The 20,473-nt window shown below is 39.1% G+C and overlaps 1 protein-coding gene across 4 annotated transcripts in view; it reads left to right on the forward strand.

The window, feature by feature from the left end:
* Nucleotides 1-20,473, forward strand: part of Znf410 (zinc finger protein 410) — a 31,022-nt gene that overhangs the window by 468 nt on the left and 10,081 nt on the right. For 2 of the 4 annotated variants that reach the window (XM_048362897.1, XM_048362896.1), the window contains exons 2-8: nt 5,534-5,708; nt 7,043-7,178; nt 9,372-9,590; nt 11,399-11,590; nt 15,881-16,031; nt 17,222-17,403; nt 19,575-19,664. In XM_048362897.1, the coding sequence (XP_048218854.1) occupies nt 5,676-5,708; nt 7,043-7,178; nt 9,372-9,590; nt 11,399-11,590; nt 15,881-16,031; nt 17,222-17,403; nt 19,575-19,664 (1,003 nt within the window). In that variant the 5' untranslated portion in view covers nt 5,534-5,675. Of the gene's footprint in view, nt 1-5,533; nt 5,709-7,042; nt 7,179-9,371; nt 9,591-11,398; nt 11,591-15,880; nt 16,032-17,221; nt 17,404-19,574; nt 19,665-20,473 lie in introns of those variants that run through there. The other 2 variants (XM_048362898.1, XM_048362899.1) reach the window with 2 other exon arrangements.

Raw genomic sequence — 20,473 nt, forward strand, 5'->3', positions numbered from 1 at the left:
AGTTCCCAGGGCGGGGGCTCCCGGTGTGCCCCCGCAGCCGGGCCTGCCCGCCGACCGTGCGACCTTACACGGGGCCGGCGCGCGGGGGGGGGGGGGGGCGGTGCAGGATACCTAGGGGGCCCGGCCCGAACGTGTCAGCCGGAACCAGCCTCCTCTGCCGCCTCCACTTTCCTGGTCTGGAATGGGGACAGCTGTCGACTCGCAGGGGCTGGGCCGCCGGTTTCTCCTCCGCTTGTCAGTTCCGGCGGCCCAGCGGCCTGTGTTTACAGCCTCGGTGCACATTAGCCGATTGAACTGATCTCTTAAGTTTCTCAAGAAGAGACTATCCAGTTAGTTTAGTAAACTTTACTCCACTTCTTTAGAGGCTCTGAAATGCACTTAACGCATCATTTGTGAGTTAAATATTATTAATTTGGGATTAAGAAAACATACCATCTCACTTTGGCAAAAGGTTCAGTGTACATAGTTGCAAAGAGAACTAAAAAACTTGAAATAAAGTCAGAGGCATTTTGTTATTGTTAGTGAGAAATTCCACTTTCTGTTGTCTTAGTGAGGGTGTAATACAGGACAACTAAATTAGCAAGCAGATGACTTGAGTTCTAGCTTAAGCTTCACATGTAAGTAATGTCAAATTTTAGGTAAATTTCTTAATCTATAGCTTTGGGTTCCCCCTCCCCCAAGGGTTTTTATCATTCTGATTCACTGGAATTTGAGTTTGGGAAGTGACATAAGAATTTCTATGTTTTGGAAAAATAATTTGAGTGGCTGGTTAAACCCTAGGTTAGAGGGGAGAACTTTAAAGGCAAAGTTACCAGTTAGAAGCCTATTTAAATAGTAGTTAATTGAAAAATAATGAGAAACCTAAACAGGGCATTACAGTAGAAATATTTGGATGATTGACAATCATTGGGATTCTTTAAATATGGAGAGTGAAAGAGTGCTAGACTTAAAATTTGCAGTGAGTGGGAGGAAGATTGAGCAGTTATTGAAAGGGCTAATACAAGCAGAAAAACATTTGGTGGGCCAGATGACCTGGATTTTGGACAGTGGTAAGTTTGATATGCTACTTTGTATGGATGTGGAAGAGCTAGCAAGGAATTAGCACTGAAGGTTTGAGGTTCAGTAAAGTCAGGACTAGACAAAAATTGTGTATCAGTTGCAGTGTCATTCATTCACTATAAAATATTTACTCAATACCTACTGTGTGCTTGCCAGGAAATTTGAATGGAAGCCATTTAAACTCATTAAAGACAACTTTAGAAGTGGAAAGTGACTTTAGGAGCTTTTGGGTGGGGATGATAAAAAATGCAAAATTGATTGTGGTTGTGGTTGTACAACTGCGAATGTATTAAAGGCAGTTTAATTGTGCATTATCTTTTTTCTGCAGTATTTAACTGAATAGATGAATTGTAAATTGATCTTAAAGAACTTGATAGGTGGGACACTTGTTATTTTGTTTGTTTATTTTGTTTGTTGAATTCAGCCCTGTGCTTATGTGGGCACTCTATTACTTGAGCCCCAGGTATTTTTGCTTTATTTCGCAAATTGGGTCTTGAGTTTCTGCCGGGTATGCCAGGTTCCTACCTATACCTCTAGTCTTACTATGATGTACAGCTGTACATCAGTGTGCCAAGTTTTTCTTTTTTTTAATTGTTTCCTATGTAGTTTCTCAAACTTTTTGCTTTGGCTGGCCTTGAACCACAATTCTCTTGATCTCTACTTCTAAGTATCTAGGGTTAAGAGAGTGAGCCAACCCATGCCTGGACTGGAACAGAGAATTTTTAAACTTGTCTGAATCTCATAAACATTTCTTTGCCTAGGGGTTTGAACTCTGGCCCTTGCACTTGGTGGGCACTGCTGAACCACTCCTTTCAGCCTTTGTTTGCATCATTTATTTTTTATTTTTAGTACAAATGACAGGAAAATTTATTAAGACATAAGTATGGAAGAAAAACTGCATAGCATTTTAAAAGAAATTACACAGTATTTTAAATGCACCATCTCATGCCATAAACATTGGCCTTCAGTGAAATAGGGAGAATTGGAGGGCAGGGTATGAGAATATATTCATAGTTAAAACAGTTGAAATCATAGTCAGGTTCTGAAGTGGTGGTAGGTAGATATTCCTCTAGTGTCAGAATTGGTAGGGCCTTGTTACAATAAGATACAATAAGTTACTAAGCATGGCATGTTACAATAAGATACAATAAGGGTTATTAAGAGCTCAAGTGATCCTTCTCTTTCAGGATTCCAAGATGACTGCAAAGTAACAGCCCTCTGGAACATTAAGTTCTCTCCTGTTACAATTCATATATATTTTCATTCTCTCTCACTCTAGCTCTCTCCCCTCCCTCGCTCCCTCTTTCCTGTGCCTCCACTAAAGGAAGTGGAGATTACCAGTACATTTTACTTACAATGCTTGACTTACTTGTCTAGGTAGTTGGGTAAGCTGAGTAGATCACTTGTTTTAGAATTATTTGTTAACCCACTTCAGGTTGGAATAAATATCATTAATCCTTAGATAATGAAAATTCTAAAAGAAAAACCCACCATTTGTTTTATGAGGTTGGGTCTCCCTGACTGCTGGGCCATGATCCACCTATTTTAGACTTCTACCTGCTTTAGACTTCCTTAGTGTCTGTAATGACAGGCACACACCACCATGCTTAGCTTCTTTCCATTGATATGGAGTGTCATGAATTTCTCTGTCCAGCATGGCTTGAAACCTCTATCTTGCTAATTTCAGCCTCCTAAATAGCTAGGATTACAGGCATGAGCCATTGCACTTACCGCCAAAACATTTTAATTGTACTTATACTAATTTGGAAAGGTAATGTCCAATTCTTTCCAGGAAGACTAGTCCACAACTAACTTAACTGTGTCCCAGAAAAATAATTTAAAACTTTGAAGAAAGAGAATGAAATTCAACAAAATATAGTTTGTGATTTTCAGCATCCAATAAAAAATTGCCAGGGTTGAAGATGTAGTTCACTTGGCCCTGGGTTTGATTCCCTAGCACGGAAAAAAAGAAAGAAAAAGATTTTTTAACAAAGCAACAAAATGTGACCCATAAACAAGAGGAAAGTTAGTTATAGAAACAACCATAGAACTGGAAGCATAGCTCAATGGGAGAACCTGAGTTCAAGCTCCAGTATACACACACACACACACACACACACACACACACACACACACACACACACGGGGGCGGGGGTGGGAGGGAGAAAACCCTCAGTCACAGAAATGGGAGAGTTAATGGAACTAGCAGGTAAAAACTTACTAGTTATTGAAATTATGCTCAAAGCAGGGTACTAGTGGCTCATTCCAGTAATCCTATCTACTCAGAAAGCTGAGAATTTAAGGATTGAAGTTCAAAGCAGTCTGGATAGAAAAGTCCAAGATCTGCAATTAACCTGCAAAAAAACTAAGCTGGATGTGTGGCCCAGGTGTTAGTGTATCAACCATGAATGAAAAACAGAAAATACCAAGAGTGCAAGGCTCTGATTTCAAGCCCTAGGGACTGGCAATCTACCAACCAATTGATCACTTTTGATTTGTTTTAAAATGGATGAATTGTATGGTATGTGAACTCTGTCTCAATGAAACTTAGTTTTAAAAATGTTTTCATTTCTGTGGGCTGGGAATATGGCCTAGTGGCAGGAGTGCTTGCCTCTAAATACAGGAAGCCCAGCATTGGGTTCCCCAGCACCACATATATAGAAAACGGTCAGAAGGGGCGCTGTGGCTCAAGTGGCACAGCCTTGAGCAAAAAGAAGCCAGGAACAGTACTCAGGCCCTGAGTCCAAGACCTAGGACTGGCCAAAAACAAAAACAAACAAAAATATTTTCATTTCTAACTTAGGCACCTATAATCCTAGCTACTCAGGAGACTGAGGACTTGGAGAACCATTGGTCGAAGCCACCATAGGCAGAAAAACCTGTGAAACTCCATCTCATCTGTTTATTTGTAACCAGAAAATGAAGTTGGATTTGGGCCCTGGTGGTTCATTTCTGTGTCCTATATACTCAGGAGGCTAAAATCCGAGGATCTCAGTTCAGAGCCAGCCTGAGCAGCAAGGTCCATGAGACACTGATCTCCAATGAAGCACCAAAAAAAAAAAACAAAAAAACAAAAAAAAAAACAAAACTGAAAGCAGAGCTGTGGCTCAAGTGGTAGAGTACAGGCCTTGAGCAAAAAAGCTGAAGGACTGCACCCAGGACTGGCACAGGGAAAAAAAAGAAGAAGAAGAAGAAACTGGGCTATAGGTATACTAGAGCAGTGAGAAAAAAAGCTGACCTAGAGTGAGAGGCCCTGAGGTCAAACCCTGGTACCAGAGCAAACATACATACACGTACACATACACAAAGATATGCATCTAATTTAATTAATTTATTTTTTGTTGGTCCTGGGGTCTGGGCTCTGTCCCTGAGCCTCTCTTTGCTCAAGACTATCACTCTAACACTTGAGCCACAGCACCACTGTCCAGCTTTTTCTGTGTATGTGGTACTGAGGAATCAAACCCAGGGCTTCATGCATGCTAGGCAAGCACTCTACCACTAAGTCACATTCCCAACCCAAAATATGGCACCTTATTTTTGGAAATCTTTTAAATGAGTGATGGAATCAATTGGGTATAGGAGCACATTTAATTGCGTGTTTACCATCACATTGCTGGCTACTTTGCATATTTGGCTACTGTAAGTTTGTAAGTTAAAGATGAGGTCCACACAGTACATTTGATAAGCTACTGTCCACTTTTGAACAGATTGTTTTGAGTTTAGCCACTGCTGCTGCTGCTGCTGCTTTTTCTTTGCCAGTCCTGGGGCTTGAACTCAGGGCCTGGGCTCTGTCCCTGGCTTCTTTTTGCTCAAGGCTAGCACTCTACCACTTGAGCCACAGAACCATTTCTGGTCTTTTCTATATATGTGGTGCTGAGGAATCGAACCCAGGGCTTCATGTATGTGAGGCAAGCACTCTACCAAAAGGCCATATTCCCAGCCTCTAGCCTCTTCTTATGTATCCTGTTGTTCTCTTTCATTTGTACAGTACATATACAAGCTATAAAGTTGGACACCGAAATTGTATGCCAGTATTACTTCATTTGTTTATTTAATTTTTTATGGTACTAGGATTAAACATGCCCTGTCCAACAGTACATAGTTACAGAGTGAATATTCAATTCTAGAAAATGATTATATAGAGAGAAAATATATAAAACGAATATATCAGATAAATTATACAGTATATATTACATATGTAAATTATAAAATATGTATTCACATGTCTTCTGGTTACTTGTCATCTTTGGGCATATAGTGTTTTCCATATTTAAAGCGTATCACTAAAAAATGTAGAAAGTAGAAATTCTGCCTCTAAAGCATATTTTTACAGTTTTGATACCTGTTGAGTTGTTCTGTTTCAAAAGTATTTGGGGATGAATTCCTTGTTTATTGATGATTTTTAGATATATAAATTTATTTAACAACATTTTCCTATTGCTTTTAATGTGCCTTTTTAAAAATCCTATTATAGGTTTAAATTGATAACCAACCTCGTTCAACATCTTACAGGAAGAGCATGTAGTTTTTCCTAGAGAAATATGAACATATCAGGAGCTTTGACTTAAATTTGAATCTGTTCCCTGAACAGCTACAGGATTTTGGAAGCTGAATCAATGTTATCAGATGAGTTAGAATCCAAACCAGAGGTAAGTCCTCCCAGCTTGTTTCCTTTTCTTTGGTTGGTTATATTTCAGTTTGTCTTTAGTGCAGGGACCAGTAAACTTTAATAGTAATACTTTTGGTTTTACTTGATAGTAAATACTTTGTGAGCCAAGTGGTTTTGATTGTATATGGGTTTTTTTTTAAATTACTAAGTACTTCCTCAAAAAATTTAAGAGTATCTTATTATCTTGTGTAGGGTTCATATATAAAGGGGCTTGAACTTAGGGCCTACCACTCTTTATTCAGCTTTTTTGCTAAAAATGGGTTCTGTGCTACTTGAGACAACTCCAGTCTGGTATTTTTGCTGGTTACTTGGAGATAATATCTTTCCAGGCAGGCTTTGAACCTTGATTCTCACATCTCAGCCTCTGGAGTAGCTAGGATTACAGATGTGAGCCCAGCTGTTTGTTAAAGAGGTGTAAAATGAAATTTAATTATATAACAAAGCGCTTTATATGCATAATATATACAATATATGTGATATACATGTGTGTATGCACATAAAAATATTTGCTACCATAGATCATTCTTTTATTTTGTATGAAACAAAATATTTTTATTCTAAACATGTGGAATTTAAGTACTTTTTCTCATTATAATTTTAGCGAGTTCTTATAGAATAGTAGAAAGGTCAGTGACTTTGCAGTTAGATTTACTTAAATTTGAAGCTGGCATTAGTCCTGACTAGTTGTGTGATCTTGGACAATTCATTCAATATCTTCAGCTTGATTTCTCATTTGTAAAATACATTTTCAGTGTTACTGATTTAATGGGACCGATAACTAAATGAGCCAATATCCAGGAAAATGCTTTTGTAAGATGTAGTTAGTAAAGTTGAGGTTTAAATAATAGCCTGATGCTGGGCACCAGTGGCCACTCAGGAGGCTGAGGATCACGCGTCAAAGTCAGCCCAGGCAGGAAAGTCCTTAGACTCTTCTTATCTCCAATTAATCACCAGAAAACCAGAAGTGGAGCTGTGGCTCCAAGTGTTGAGCAGTAGCCTTGAGCTGAATTGCTTAGGGACATCACCCAGGCCTAGAGTTCAAGCCTCACAACCGATCCCCTCTTCCTCCCCCCAAAATAGCCTGTCATTTAAAAATACAATTATTTTAATCATTTCTGTTTGATGAAAGTTAATTATATATATCAGCCTTTCATGAGAACAGAGACTTGAAGACATAACCTTAAAACATTGTGGTTAATCTAGTTTTTCTTTGACTACAACTGTGACTAGTGAATAGTCTAGAGTATCTCCTTTTGGCAAATTTAGTCTTTGAACCTCTGTTTCTCAGTGTTGTTCTCCCTGCCACCCCTCCAGCTCCTGGTTCAATTTGTTCAGAATACCTCTATCCCATTGGGACAGGGGCTAGTAGAAGCAGAAGCTAAAGACATTACTTGCTTATCCCTCCTTCCGGTGACTGAACCCTCAGAATGCAGCCGGCTAATGTTACCAGGTAAAAATAAAGTTGATCAAAGACAGGATGAATGGAAATGGAAAACTGGGAACTAAATATGAAGAAACTAAATATTAGGAGTCATTGACAAAGTAGCCATAGAAGTCAGGGCTGGGTTGTAGGTCAGTGGCAAAGCACTTGCCTAGCAAGTGCAATGTCCTGGGTTTGATCCTCAGTACCAAAAGAGAAAAGACAACAACAAAAAAAAAATCATAGTGCATAAGTATTTTTATATTAGCATAGGATGAGTTTAATAAATATTATATAAGTTTAAATATTTAAAAATTTTCTCAGTTTTGCCTAAGTATATTAAGCCATAGTAATGGATGTGGTTATCCACAGTGTGAGAGAAAAAGGCTGAATTAGAACTCTGGGGAATGCCTTATTGAAGATACAGGATAAGACAGGAGAGCCTAAAACAGAGGGAAGGAGAATAAAGTAGGCTAGAGAAAGTGGATGAATATCACCAAGAGAAGATGCTATGTCAGATGTTCCTGAGCAGTAAAGCAGAACTAAAAGGAGGGTATCATTAACCTTGGTAATTCATCGAGGAAAGATAGAGGGTGTTAGAAAGCTAGGCTGCAGGGGACTGTCATAACAATGCAAAGTTCAGTGTATAGTTGAAGTTCAACTGTACAGTATTTTCTGAAGGCTTTCTTGCTATAAAAAAGAAAAGTGAGGTAAAGGGAAATCGTTGTTGTTTTGTTTTTAGTTCTGAGGGTTGTATTATGCTATATGGAAAAAGAGCCAATAAAGATCATGAAAACAGAGATAATAGTAATTGGTAAGGAGGTTCTAGGAGAAATTGGAGGTAGTACAGTTCTGAACACAGGTGATGAGATTAGCTTTGGATGGAAAGAGGGATTCACATTTGACTATTAGCAAGGACAACACTTTTGATTAATTTTTTATGTTCTGACTCTTGGTTTAAAATTTGAAATGTTGGGGAGTGGATGAATGAAGAGAGGAATGGTGGGTGAATACAGTCATAATACTCAGTGGACATATGTGAAATGGAACTAGGTCACTTGAGTGGATAGGTGGGTAGAGATGGGATAGATGGAGGGGAGAGATTGATCAAGATACATTATACTAGCTAGGTGCTGGTAGCTGCTCATGCCTCTAATCTGAGCTACTGATGAGGCTGAGATCTCTTGGGTGCAGTTCAGAGTTAACCCAGGCAAGAAAGTCTGTGAGACTTTTATCTCTGCTTATCCACCAAAAGCCACAAGTGGAGCTATGAATCAAATGGCAGAGCCTTGAATGAAAAAGCTAAAGGACAGTGACTTAGCTTTGAGCGCAAGCCAAAAGAGAGAGAGAGAGAGAGAGAAAGAGAAAGGTTTCTCTGCAAGAAAATAACTTAAAATTTAGATTCTATTAGGGAGTTAGTATTCATTGTATAGATCTGCTTTTAAAGGAAAAAGTATGGAATGGGTGCCAGAGGCTCATGCCTGTAATTGTAGCTTCTCAGGAGGCTGAGATCTTAAGATCGCAGTTCAAAGCTAGTTGGGGCAGGAAAGGCCATGAGACTCTTATTTCCAATTGATCACTAGAAAACTGAAAGTAGCCCTATAGCTCAAAAGTGGTAGAAGACTAGCCTTGAGTGAAAAAGCTCAGGGACAGTGTCTAGGCCCTGAATTCAAGCCTCATGACCCATAGGGGAAATAACAAAACAAAACAAAAAAAAATCTTTTCTAGCTTTAAATTTCTGAAATAATTTAAATTTCTGGGGCTGGGAATATGGCCTAGTGGCAAGAGTGCTTGCCTCGTATACATGAGGCCCTGGGTTCGATTCCCCAGCACCACATATACAGAAAACGGCCAGAAGTGGTGCTGTGGCTCAAGTGGCAGAGTGCTAGCCTTGAGCAAAAAGAAGCCAGGGACAGTGCTCAGGCCCTGAGTCCAAGGCCCAGGACTGGCCAAAAAAAAAAAAATAATAATAATTTAAATTTCTGAAATAATCCAAATGGAAACCTTGTCCTCACATTTTGGCAGTCTACCTTTAAAAGAACTTAAGGCCATCTCTGCTCTTCTCTGAGGCATTTTTTTATTTGCAAAATGAGACCGCTGTCTGCCCCTATAAGGGTGGTTGATGCTAAGGGATGTCACATGGTGATTAAGTGCTATGTATCAAAATGTTGCTCTCCTTGGAATTAGATACTATATATAGCTGTGGTATTTTCCCTTTGCCAGATGAGACTCCAAGTCATACTAACTCCTCCAAGGAGGTAACTTCCTCGGCTGTATTGAGAAGCCTTCAGGTGAATGTGGGACCAGACGGAGAAGAGACAAGGGCTCACACTGTACAAAAGTCCCCAGAGTTTTTGTCCACTCCAGAGTCACCTAGCTTATTGCAAGATCTACAACCAAGTGATAGCACTTCTTTTATTCTTCTTAACCTAACAAGAGCAGGTATTCTTTATTCTTTTTAAAAATTCATATTCTTAAGAAAAATAATGGAGGATGGGACATATTTAACTCAATTATACTTAAAATGAAAAGCTTTATTATTTAGGGGAATTGGTATGCTCTAGTGATGAATCAATTGAATGTTTAGTCTCGAATGACTCTGAGCCTTTTTTTTTCCTTTGTTTTTGGAACAAAATCTTGCTCTAGCTGGGAATATGGCCTAGTGGCAAGAGTGCTTGCTTCTTATACATGAAGCCCTGGGTTCGATGCCTCAGCACCACATATATAGAAAAGGCCAGAAGTGGTGCTGTGGCTCAAGTGGTAGAGTGCTAGCCTTGAGCAAGAAGAAGCCAGGGACAATGCTCAGGCCCTGAGTCCAAGGCCCAGGACTGGCAAAAAAAAAATAATAATAATAAAATCTTGCTCTATAGCTCAGTTGAATTTGGACTTGTAATATTCCTACTTCAGCCTCTCAAGGGCTGGGATTATAGGCATTTATCTCCACACCTAGCAACTGAAGTATTTATTGTTTAGGAAATTATGTGGCACTATTTACTTAGATAGTGAGCACAGAAAGAACAATTTCAGAGGTAGGATGATTTGTGTCTGTTGATGTTGAGATTTTGAAGGAATATTCAGAAGGAAGTATTCTTTAGAGAGTTAGAGGAATTCAGAGTTCTAAAGAGGTCTGTATAGGTAGCAGCATGCAGAAAAATGTATGAAACAATGAGTATGGATTCTTTTCATTCAAAAGAAATTTGAAGCATTAACAGAAGAAAGGCATGTCTAGAGGAAAAACATTTAAGGGCACAACAGAAGAATGAGAAGGATCAGCTGGAAGGAGATGGAGAGAAATGGGCAAGGTAGATGGATGAAAAGCCAAAGGAGAAAAAAGCTTTAAGGAAGCAAAGATACTAACTCATTCCAAATACTACAGAGTGGGCTACAGAGATAGCATATACAATTGTTGATCTTAACAAAACATTGTTACAGGGAGGTAAAGACCAGGTTGAAATAGATGGGGAGTGAATAGATGGTAAGAAAGTACAAAAGTGTAAAGACATACCTATTCAAGGCACTCAACTTTGAGGGAACAAGTAAGAAGATAATAGCTAGAAAAACACTTGATGTCTGGGCACTGGTGACTCATACCTGTAAACCTAGCTACTCAGGAGATTTGAGGACCTCTGGTCAAAGCCAGCTCAGTCAAGAAAGTCCATGAGACTCTCATCCCTAAGCATCAGAAAAAAGCCAGAAGTGGAGCTGTGGCTCAAGTGGTAGAACATCGACCTTGAACAGAAAAAGTAAGTTCTGAGTTTGAGCGCCTGGACTAGCAATATATATATATATATATATATATATATATATATACACACACATATATATATATACATATATGTATATATATATATATATATATATATGGACAGGGCTGAAGAGTGCCTCAAGTGCTATGCTTGCCTAAGAAGCTGGAATCAATTAAATCCCAGTACCACAAAAAAAAAAAATAAGATGGGAGAGGCTTGAGCTAGGACACAAAGGCTGTAAGGAAAAGCTAGTTGCCAGTGACAGAGTCATAATGAAGGGATGACTGAAGATTGTGGGATAACCTTTGCCTCTGAAACAGGAGACAAGCAAACAAGGGCCTGTGATCTAAGAGTAGAAGAATGGTAGCTAAATAATCTAAAAGAAGCTTGGAAGAGAGAAGCAAAGATCTTGAATAGCTAATTCAGGACACAGCATTTCTGCACCGAGACAAATGAAAGGATTATTTATTAGTTAACTTTTGCATATTCTCCTGTTCCTTCCAGGTCTGGGCTCTTCAGCTGAGCACTTAGTATTTGTACAGGATGAGGCAGAAGACTCAGGGAATGATTTCCTTTCCAGTGAGAGCACCGATAGTAGCATTCCATGGTTTCTCCGGGTTCAGGAGTTGGCCCATGACAGTTTGATTGCTGCTACTCGTGCACAGCTGGCAAAGAATGCAAAAACCAGCATCAATGGTAAGACTCCTATATCATTTTCCTTTCCAGCATTTTATGCAGATGTTGGTAGTGACCATATTTTGAATTGCACATGATCCAAATTATTTTGTTGGTGAGAATGAAGGCTAGAAATGTATAAGTTGTCTTTTTTTTCTGGAAAATAACGTGGCCATGCCAAACTTGTATACACAATCAATAGAATTGAGGCTGGGAATGTGGCTTAGAGGTAGAGTGCTTGCCTAGCATGCATGAAGCCCTGGATTCGATTCCTCAGCACCACATAAACAAAAAAAGCCAGAAGTGGTGCTGTGGTTCAAGTGGTAGAACACCAACCATGAGCAAAAGAAGCTCAGGGTTTTTTGGTGATTGATTGGAGATAAGCATCTCACAGACTTTACTGCCTGGGCTGCCTTTGAACCATGATCCTCAGATCTTATCCTCCTGAGAAGACCAGCATCACATCTAGCTTCCCTCCAGAAGATGGAGATGGACTTTACTATGCATGGAACCCAGAGATGGATTCTCACATACTTTCCTGCTTAACTATCCTTGAGTTTTGATCCTTCCAAACTCAGCCCCTCATGTAGCTGCAATGACAGATATATCCCACTGCTCCCAACCATGGGTTGAAAAGGGAGTTTGTGAACTTTTCTACTCAAGCTGGCCTCAAGCCACAACCCTGTCATTCTCAGCCACCCAAGCAACAAGGGTTATAGGCATGAGCCACCCGCACTTGGGTAATATTTTTTGTTTTATATTTTCCCTTGTATTTTTTCATTAACCTGTAGCAATTAAGATAGGACTACATATTTCAGCATTATCACTGTCACAAAACAGCTTACAATGTGTGACAGTATTAGAATTTGAACTCGGAGCTTTGCTAGACAAGCACTCTACTATTAGAGTGATGCCTCCAGGAAATAATTTATTATGTCAGGATATGGCTGTTTCTATGCCATGATTCCATAATCTAGAATGTGCTGCTTATAATCTTTCCTCCACCTCCCCACCCCCAAGTACTGGGGGTTAAACTCACAGACTGGGCACTTTGTCCCTTAGCTTTTTTTTTTTTAATCAAGGCTGGTATTCTACCACTTGAGCTACACTTCCACTTCTGTCTTTTTTTTGCTGGTTAGTTGGAGATAAGAGTCTCATAGACTTTCCTACTTTGGCTGGCTTTGAACCAGATCCTCATATCTCAGCCTCCTGAGTAGCTAGGATTACAGCTGTGAACTGGTGGCTCACACCTGTATTCCTACGATTACAATTAGAATTATCATTGAGGTGAGAATAGAAAGCTAAAAATTTCTCATAGAGAGCTCAAACATTCTTTAAATATTTCAAAATATTCCAGTGTGGCTGGGCACCGCCTATAATCCTAGCTACTCAGGAGTCTGAGATCTGAGGATTGTAGTTCAAAGCGAGCCTGGGCAGGAAAGTCAGTGAGACTCCAATTAATCACCAGAAAACTGGAAGTGGAGCTTTGGCTCAAGTTGTGGTCAAGTTTGGCTCAAGTGGTAGAGCACTAGCCTTGAGCTGAAGAGCTCAGGGACAGTGCCCAGACCCAGAGTTCAAGCCTTACAACCAACAAAGAGTGGAAGCCAGAAATTTAGAATTTTGAAGTCTGGGATCCAAACCTTATACCCTCATTTACTAGTTACATGTCTTGATCAGTTTAACATTTCTCTCTCTCTCTCTCTCTCTCTCTCTCTCCCAACTCTGGGGCTTGAACTCAGGGCCTCAGCTCTGTCCCTGAGCCTCTCTCAAGGCTAGCACTCTACCACTTGAGCTACAACACCACTTCTGGCTTTTTCTGTTTATGAGGTTCTAAAGAATCGAACCCAGGGCGAAGCAAGCTAGGCAAGCGCTCTACCACTCAGCTACTTTCCCAGCCTTAGTTTAACATTTCTTAGCTTCTGTTTTCTCATGTTCAGGACATAAAGATCAGTTATTATGAAGATTAAATGAGATTCAATATGGGTAATTTGACATATGCTTTATAATCAGCCAGACATTGTGTGGATGAATCTCTGTCTTTCAAAATATAATACCTTCCTAACATAACATCTACCTTGTATTCCTGAAAAGAAAGTGAGCTCAGATATAAAAAAAAATACAATTCTGTTTTCCTGGTGATTCCCTAAAAGCTTTTTTATTTCTAACTTTAGACATTTTAGATCAATTGACATTTGATACGGTTTTACCTATGCATCTTAGGTAATATGAAATATATTAACCTGATATTGCTTTTAATCCACTAACATGTAGTGAGATTTTATTTGACATTGTAATGCTTTTTTAGTAAAAATGAAAACTACTTCCTCCTAATACTGTGAATTGAATGCAAGAGTCACACACAATAGCAAGTGTTTTACTACTGAGATATCATTCCTAGCCCTCTTTTTATTTTATTATTTTTTTAGTGCTGATTCTGGGGATGACTTCAGGGACTGGGTTCTGTCTCTGAGATTTACTTTGATCAAGGATAGCTCTCTACCACTTGAACTATATAGCTCCACTTCTGGCTTTTTTGATGATTAGTTGGAGGTAAGAGTCTCACAAGCTTTCCTGCCCAGGCTGGCTCTCAACTTTTGATCCTCAGATCTCAGCCTCCTGAATCTAGGAATATAGGCGTGAGCCACCATTCATTGTCCAGGTTTTTGTTGTTTTTAATCTTTGCTTTACTTTGAGACAGAATTTTGCCAAGTTGTTTAGACTAGCCTTGAGCTTGTGATTCTCCTGCTTTAGCCTCCTAAATGCTGTGATTATAAGTGTGAACCATCATCATGCATAGTTCTTTCTTTTTTAATGGCAAATTTCCTTATGTTTGTGATATTTTTCATTTTTAAATTTTTATTCTTTATTGTTACTACAAGGGTGATGTACAAAGGGGTTACAGTCATGTAAGTCAGGTAATTTTTCCCTCCTATCCTCACCTACAAGTTATATAGTTAATTTTCATCATAGTGTCTAGTGACTACCACTGCTGCATTTGTTTACCCTTTGTTCCTCCATTTCTGTGCCCTCCATTTACCTTCCATAGAGTATTTTTCCTTTTTGTCAATTCTTTTTTACACAAAACTTCAAACATATATAAAAATATAGAGAACAGTATAATGAATTCGCATCCATCCCATGGCTTCAGCAGTTATCAAATTAGAGCCAATCCTATTTCATCTGTACATTCTTTGGTGCTTTCATACTACACATACTCTGTTTTATGATGATATTGATGTACGTTTGTTTATGACAAAGTCTCACTAGGCAGCCCAGGCTTACATTATGTTCACAATTCTTCCGCTTCAGCCTCCTGTGTGCTATGATTACTCCAACTATGAAGTTCCACCTATTAACCTGGAATTTACACTATGTCAGTCATGGAACTTGAACTCTGGGCCTAGGTGCTGCCCCTGAGCTCTTCAGCTCAAGGCTAGTGCTCTACTACTTGAGCCACAGTGCCACTTCTGGTTTTCTGGTGATTAAGTGGAGATAAGAGTCTCATGGACTTAACTGCTGATGTTGAACTGTGATCCTCAGATCTTAGCCTCCTGAATAGCTAAGATTATAGGCATGAGCCACTGGTGCCAGCTTACACAAATTTTTGATAAGCTGATTCTGTTTAAATTTAATGGAGACAGTGTTTTTAGTCTTTCTCATCTCTCTTTGTTGAACAAAACACTAATAGGTATTCTCTAACTTCTCTTTTAGATGTGGTTAGAAATTTTAAAGTCAACTGAGCTTTTGTATTTTTAAATGTTTCATAACTAAAAAGGGGGTGCTTTAGGAAATCAAAAGATAGTTTTCATTCTCCAGATTAGAAACAGCCAAATTGGCTTCAAAGGATGGAAATGTAAGAGTAGCCATCTGTGATAGAATTTTGTTGTAAGCCCACACTAAGCCAAAATGACCACTTCTCCTTAAAATACATGTTTTATTGCCGAGGACTTTAAAGACATCTCCATAGCATCTTACTGTGGTTGTTGATCTACCTGTTCTCCTACCAGTTTGTGCAGTGCATAATTCTTTTTGATATTTCTGATAGGAAACCATTTTGATTATTTCCTACATTTATCCAAGGATCCTAATCCTATAAAATAAAACATGGTAGTTGTTGGTAGATCCTTGGAATAGAGGACAGAGTATAGACCACTCTCATATTTATTTTAAACCAGATACAAAAGGGAGCTGGGGAAGATTAAATTAGATACCTGATTAATGATCACTAAGAGTGAATATGTGTTTTATTTTTTGAACTTCAAGTTGCTAAGAAGGGTCCTTACCTGGATTATAAATATGTCTCTGTTACAGGAGAAAATGTCCACCTTGGTTCTGGTGATGGGCAACCCAAAGACTCTGGGCCCCTTCCTCAGGTGGAAAAGAAGCTCAAGTGTACAGTTGAAGGCTGTGGCCGGACATTTGTTTGGCCAGCTCACTTTAAGTACCACCTCAAAACTCATCGGTAAGCAAAACTGAGATTTCATAAAAATGTTGAGGCTTCTAGAGAAACTTTTTTCCAGACTGACAAAGGAAAACAAGGACTCCAGATAATTTCTGGTTGTCCTTTTTTGTCTTTCTTTTTAGTTTAACTGAGTTTTGAACTCACGGCCTTGAGCTTGCTAGACAGGTGTTCTATTACCTGAGCCTCAACTCCAGCCCTTTTTGCCTTCATTATATTTTGGGATAAGACATCACTTTTTACAGTCCAGCTTGGGCAAAAATTATACTAGTAACCCTGTTTTTATTGTGTTTTTTTTTCTTCTCTGTTTTAGGACTTGAAATTGGGGTCTTGAGTGCTGTCCCTGAGCTCTTGTGCTCAAGGCTAGCACTCTATCACTTTGAGCCACAGCACCACTTCGAGTTTTCTGGTGGTTACTTAGGGATAAGACTTTCCCACGCAGGCTGGCTTTGAACTGTGATCCTCAGATCTCAGCTTTCTGAGTAGCTAGGATTATAGGCAGGAGCCACCTGCGCCGAGCTATTAAGTAGCAAGGATGAGTCTGTTCTTAGAATGAAGGGAATAAGGTCTTGCTGTATTTCCCAGGAGGGTCTTTAACTCCTGGGTTTAAATGATTCTCCCACTTTGGCCTCCAAAATGTCAGGATTACCAGTATGCACCGTATATCCACTGTCATGCTTTATTGTTGTTGTTTTTAATAGAAGCACTAGCATTGTATTATTTGCCTTGTTTTTCATAATGATTTAAGACATTTGGCTGCTAAATGTGTTGAGATAAAGCATTCTCAAATCTCATTACAAACACTATGATTTTTTTTTAGAACTTAAATAATAGGCCCTACTTTAAACCAGTGAAGTTAGGATTTGGTGTGCTTGGGGATCTTTTGTAATTTTAACAAACTTCAGGATATTCTTATATGCTCAGGTTTAGAATTTACTGTCTGCCTTGAGAATCAAAAGAAGCTTGAGTTCAAGCCCAAAGACTCCCCCCACACACACACACACACACAAAAACAAACAGGTGCAAAACCCGAGTAGTCCCATCACTGAGGAGGCAGACACACAAAGGCCAGCGTGGGCCACAGACATCCCTGTGTCCAATAACCACAAAAATAAAAATGATTAAAAAATAAAAAAAAACAAAAGAAGCTTGAGTATTTGCAAGTATTTTTGCTTATATGGTTATTTTTGCAGAAATGACCGCTCCTTCATCTGCCCTGCAGAAGGTTGTGGGAAAAGCTTCTATGTGCTACAAAGACTGAAAGTTCACATGAGGACACACAATGGGGAGAAGCCCTTTATGTGCCCTGAATCTGGCTGTGGTAAGCAGTTCACTACAGCTGGAAATCTGAAAAACCACCGACGCATTCACACAGGTATGTGCAACCTAGCATTCCCTTGGGCAATTTTGGTTCAGTTCTTGCTTGCTTATACTTAGGAAAGGCTTCAGTGGAAATAGATATAAAGGTGTAAGGTAGTTACTAGAACTCTAAAGATTTGATTTCTTTGTCACCAGGCTTTATGGTACATTCAGTTCACTACAGTAACATTTATCACCAATGTGAACCTAATTGGACAAAGTCTGCTTTACAATTTTTCTGAACATTGCACAATTTAATTTTACACAGTAGCTCTATTGAGTCATACAAACCATTCAGAGTACTAATTATAGGGGAGGAGATGAGGAACAATACAAAAAATTAGATGTAATCCTTAAGCTAGGTACTAGTTGCTCGTGCCTGTAATCCTAGCTACTCAGGAGGCTGAAATCTGAGGATCATGGTTAGAAGCCAGCCTGGGTAGGAAAGTAAGTCCATGAGACTCTTCTCTCTAGCTAACCAGAAGTGGCACTGTGGCTCAAAATGGTAGAGTACTATCCTTGAGCAAAAGAACTCAAGAACAGCACCCAGGCCTTGAGTTCAAGACCCATGACCAACAATAACAATGAAAAGATCACTTGCTTTTTATTACCCTAAGGATTTTTCTTTTTAATTTTATTAGTTTATATTGTACAAGAGATCTCAATATGGCATTTCCATGCGTAAGTGTAATGTTCTTTGATTATATTCATTTCTCAATTGCTCTTTATCTCCTCCCATTTTTTATTTTAATAGATTATTCTGTTTTCATGCATTCATGTAATATATATTGATCATATTTGTTCCACTCGTGCTAAAGTTTAGTCACCGAACCCAGATGATTATATGAAGATGCATAACTACACCCTACTTTCGTGTGCGTGTGCGTGTGTGTGTGTGTGTGTGTGTGTGTGTGTGTGTGTGTATTGTGGCTTGACTTTATGTCCTCATGCTCTTTCTCAGCTTGCTTACTTGGCTGTTACTCTACCACTTGAGTCATGCCTCAAGCCCAGCTTTTTGCTGGTTATTTTGGAGAAAAAGTCTCATGAACTTTAAATTTTTGGCTTCATCTTGCACTTTACTTTTTACCTGCTATCAAATTCCCATATTTAAGAATGAACAGAGATAGGGAGCTGGGGATATGGCCTAGTGGCAAGAGTGCTTGCCTCGTATACATGAAGCCCTGGGTTCGATTCCCCACCACCACATATACAGGAAACGGCCAGAAGAGGCACTGTGGCTCAAGTGGCAGAGTGCTAGCCTTGAGCAAGAAGAAGCCAGGGACAGTGCTCAGGCCCTGAGTCCAAGCCCCAGGACGGCCAAAAAAAAAAAAAAAGAATGAACAGAGACAGAGAGCTGGGCACAGGTATCTTATACCTATAAATCCTAACTGCTCAAGATCTGGGGATCAAAGTTTAAATCCAGCCCAGATAGAAAAGTCCATGAGATTGGATGGATGAGTTCAAAGCCAGCTTAGGCAGGAAAGTCCATTATCTCCAATTAACCAGTAAAAGCCAGAAGTGAAAGTGTGGCTTGGGTGGAAGAGCGCCAGCCTTGAATAAAAAAGCCAAAGAAGGTCATGAGCCCCAAGTTTAAGCCTCAATACTGACATACACACACACAAATACAGATTTTAAAAGTAGACGTTATGCAATCCCAACTTATAAACCCAACAAAGGAAGGCAGATTTTTAGTTACTAAAGAACAGAAAAAAGTCTGTGATATTATGAAAGTGGCTATATTTATATTATGTTATTATATTATTGTACTTATGTTCTGTATGGTTTGTTTTCTTTGTGTTTTTCTTTTTTTCTATAATTATTACTGTGTTTTTTTAAAAACCAAAGTTAGTGAATGGGGGTATAGTTTTGAATACCTGCTTAGCATGCATTCAACCCACACTGTGAATATTGAGATCTTCATAAGTGTTGTAATCACTGAAACTGGAGTGTTTAGTCCTTAAGCCAGATGGGAGAAAGAAACATGAAGCTCGTGGGCAGCCCTGCAAAGGGAAAAGACAGTTGGGTGTATTTTAGATCATTGAGAGGTACCACTTGGTGAGTAGCCATAATGAAATTATGTAGCATGAATTTAAAAACTAAGAATAATTCATTGAGAACAACAAAATTGATGGTGAGAGAGTAATAACCAGAAGACAGTCTGAGTTTTTGTCTCATTTCTGTCTCTAGGAGAAAAACCTTTCCTTTGTGAAGCCCAAGGATGTGGCCGGTCCTTTGCTGAGTATTCAAGCCTCCGCAAACATCTGGTAGTTCACTCAGGTATCAAAACTTGTACCATTTGTAGATTTCAGATAAATTAGTAGAGGAATAGAAGTCTAAAAAGAAAGACTTCACTGTAAAGACATGAAGACTTCTCATGACAACTAAAGCCAGAAATCAAAATCCTTAATAACTGCATTCAAAGGCTTTCTAAAAAGTGGAGAGAAATCAGTAATTTCCAGGCAAGTCATTAGGTCCTTCTGAGATCTTCCAGTTTGTTTGGCATTGTCCTGGGTGCTTTCTAACTTCAAACAAGAGCAAAGTAGGAAAATTGCTGTCAGTGACAACAGCACCAGGAATATCACTGCCGTCTGAAGCTGTTGGTAATCGTTTCAGTTACCATTTTGGCAGAAATTGGCTTTAGTTATTAGATACTTTATGGTTTCTAGAACCTTAGATTTACCAGTAATGTAGAAGAGAAAACACCCTAGTGACCTGTTTTCTGTTTTGGAGCCTTAATTTCCTATAATTCTGTCAATTTGATCATTTCATGAAAATGACCTGGTCTTTTCTGCTAAAGATGTCTTTCAAAATATCTGAAAATATTCTCTGTGATCAAAGACTTTTTAAGCTTGAGCTAAAATGGTACTTTTCCTTTCCCATCTTCTCAAAGTCAGTACTCAGGACAGGAGAGTGCAAGTTCTAGATCAGCTGGACTGCATACATATTGAGACACTGTTTCAGAAAACAGACTAGCCAAGTAGATAGAAGTCAGGTACAGCCCAAATGAAAAAATATCCAATTGGGAATGATTCCTGTGAAACATGGTATATAACATTGAAAACATACTGGAACTACTGTTTCATAAT

The sequence above is a fragment of the Perognathus longimembris genome, chromosome 14 (assembly GCF_023159225.1).
Source record: "Perognathus longimembris pacificus isolate PPM17 chromosome 14, ASM2315922v1, whole genome shotgun sequence".
In the NCBI taxonomy this organism is placed as follows: domain Eukaryota; kingdom Metazoa; phylum Chordata; class Mammalia; order Rodentia; family Heteromyidae; genus Perognathus; species Perognathus longimembris.